The 1,515-nt window shown below is 36.0% G+C and overlaps 1 protein-coding gene across 1 annotated transcript in view; it reads left to right on the top strand.

The window, feature by feature from the left end:
* Ppp6c (protein phosphatase 6, catalytic subunit) overlaps positions 1-1,515 on the top strand; it is a 38,770-nt gene that overhangs the window by 29,930 nt on the left and 7,325 nt on the right. The window contains exon 3 of the mRNA XM_013021260.1: positions 825-932. Within this exon, the coding sequence (XP_012876714.1) occupies positions 825-932 (108 nt within the window). The remainder of the gene's footprint in view (positions 1-824; positions 933-1,515) is intronic.

Genomic DNA, 1,515 nt, shown 5'->3' with positions numbered 1-1,515 from the left:
GAGTCTCATGGGCTTTCCTGGTTAGGCTGACTTTGAACCCTTATCCTCAGATCTTGGCTTTCTGATAGCTAGCCACCAGAGCTCTGCAAGAAATACAGGATTTTTTTTTCTATTTATTAAAGAGTCATTCATTGCAGTGAAGTGTGAAAGTATAAGTTAGTTTCACAATTCATAATGCTGTAGGGCTGGAGACATAGTTTCCTTCCTGGTAGAGTGCTTGCCTCCCATGTGCAGGACCCTGGGTTCCATCTCCAGCACTGTGAAAAGTCCTCCAAAAGCAGATATACATATATACTTACGCATTTCCTTATCTTTTTTTTTTTTAATTAAAATGGATGCTGTCACTAGGTGCTGTAAGTCCATGAGACTCTTTATCTCCAATTAACCACCAAAAAGCCAGAAGTGGAGCTGTCCCTTAAGTGGTAGAACTGCTAGTCTTGGGCACAAAAATGTAGGAACAGCACCCAGGCCCTAAGACTGGCACTAAAAAATTAAAAAAAGCAAGAAAAGAAAGTGCTGAATATGAGCAGATTGGCTTAGTGAGAAGTTAGGTAACTGAAATGATTTTGAAATTCTTTATAGATAGGTGGGAAGATGTATGAAAGCAATGGGAGGGAGGGGCCTATATCATTAATGAGGTAGGAGGACTTTAACTATGAGTAAGGCTTGGGAACTGTGTGTGCAGCAGTTTCATTTATACTTTATTTCTTTTGCAAATGTAAACAATTCCTCTTAATACTGATTCTTTACCCAATTTTCTCTTGCAACATTGTTTTACTCCTAGCAGGAATTTATAATCAAAATATATTACCTTTCTTTTATAGTTTTATGATCTTTGTGAACTATTCAGAACTGGAGGTCAGGTTCCTGACACCAACTACATATTTATGGTATGTAAACACTGGGAGTATCAAATTCTTACTAAAATCATAGTTTAACTTAATTACATATAAATTGCCTAATAATTTCATCAGCATGTAACAATTGCTATTTTAATATATGTGTAAAGATGAGTCTATTCTTTTCTGTGTCTTTAGATAAGATATATTGATTTAGTAAAGTACTGTACAAATACAACTCAATGTAACTCGGTTGCAGCTGACAGCATTAGCAGAAAACCAGCATATAACCAGTGGTTTAAGGCATAAATCTTCATTTTACTGTTATCACACTTTGTTTATTCACTTTCAGTCCTATGACTCTGGACTGGTGAATATACACAGGTGTACTTTTGTGTTCCCTACTTTCCCTTAATACACACTTGCTGTTATAGTGGGTGTTGTGCTTACTTTCCTTTGGGAATGTAATGTTACTGTTGAACTTTTTCTGAACTTTTTTATGGTTATTTTATTTTGACATATCTGGCTCGCCTGATTCTTTTAGCTGTTTTCCTATTGGTTTACTATTGACGTAAGTCAAAACGTTAATGTCATCACCTGGAATGCTGTTTTGTTTTATTTTATTTATTTATTTATTTTTGGGTCTGGTTGTGGGGACTGAACTCTGGGCCTGGGC

This window comes from Dipodomys ordii, unplaced genomic scaffold (genome assembly GCF_000151885.1).
Source record: "Dipodomys ordii isolate 6190 unplaced genomic scaffold, Dord_2.0 Scaffold55, whole genome shotgun sequence".
Taxonomy (NCBI): domain Eukaryota; kingdom Metazoa; phylum Chordata; class Mammalia; order Rodentia; family Heteromyidae; genus Dipodomys; species Dipodomys ordii.
The sequence above is the reverse complement of the archived record's forward strand: the minus strand, read 5'-3'. Positions and strand labels throughout refer to the sequence as shown.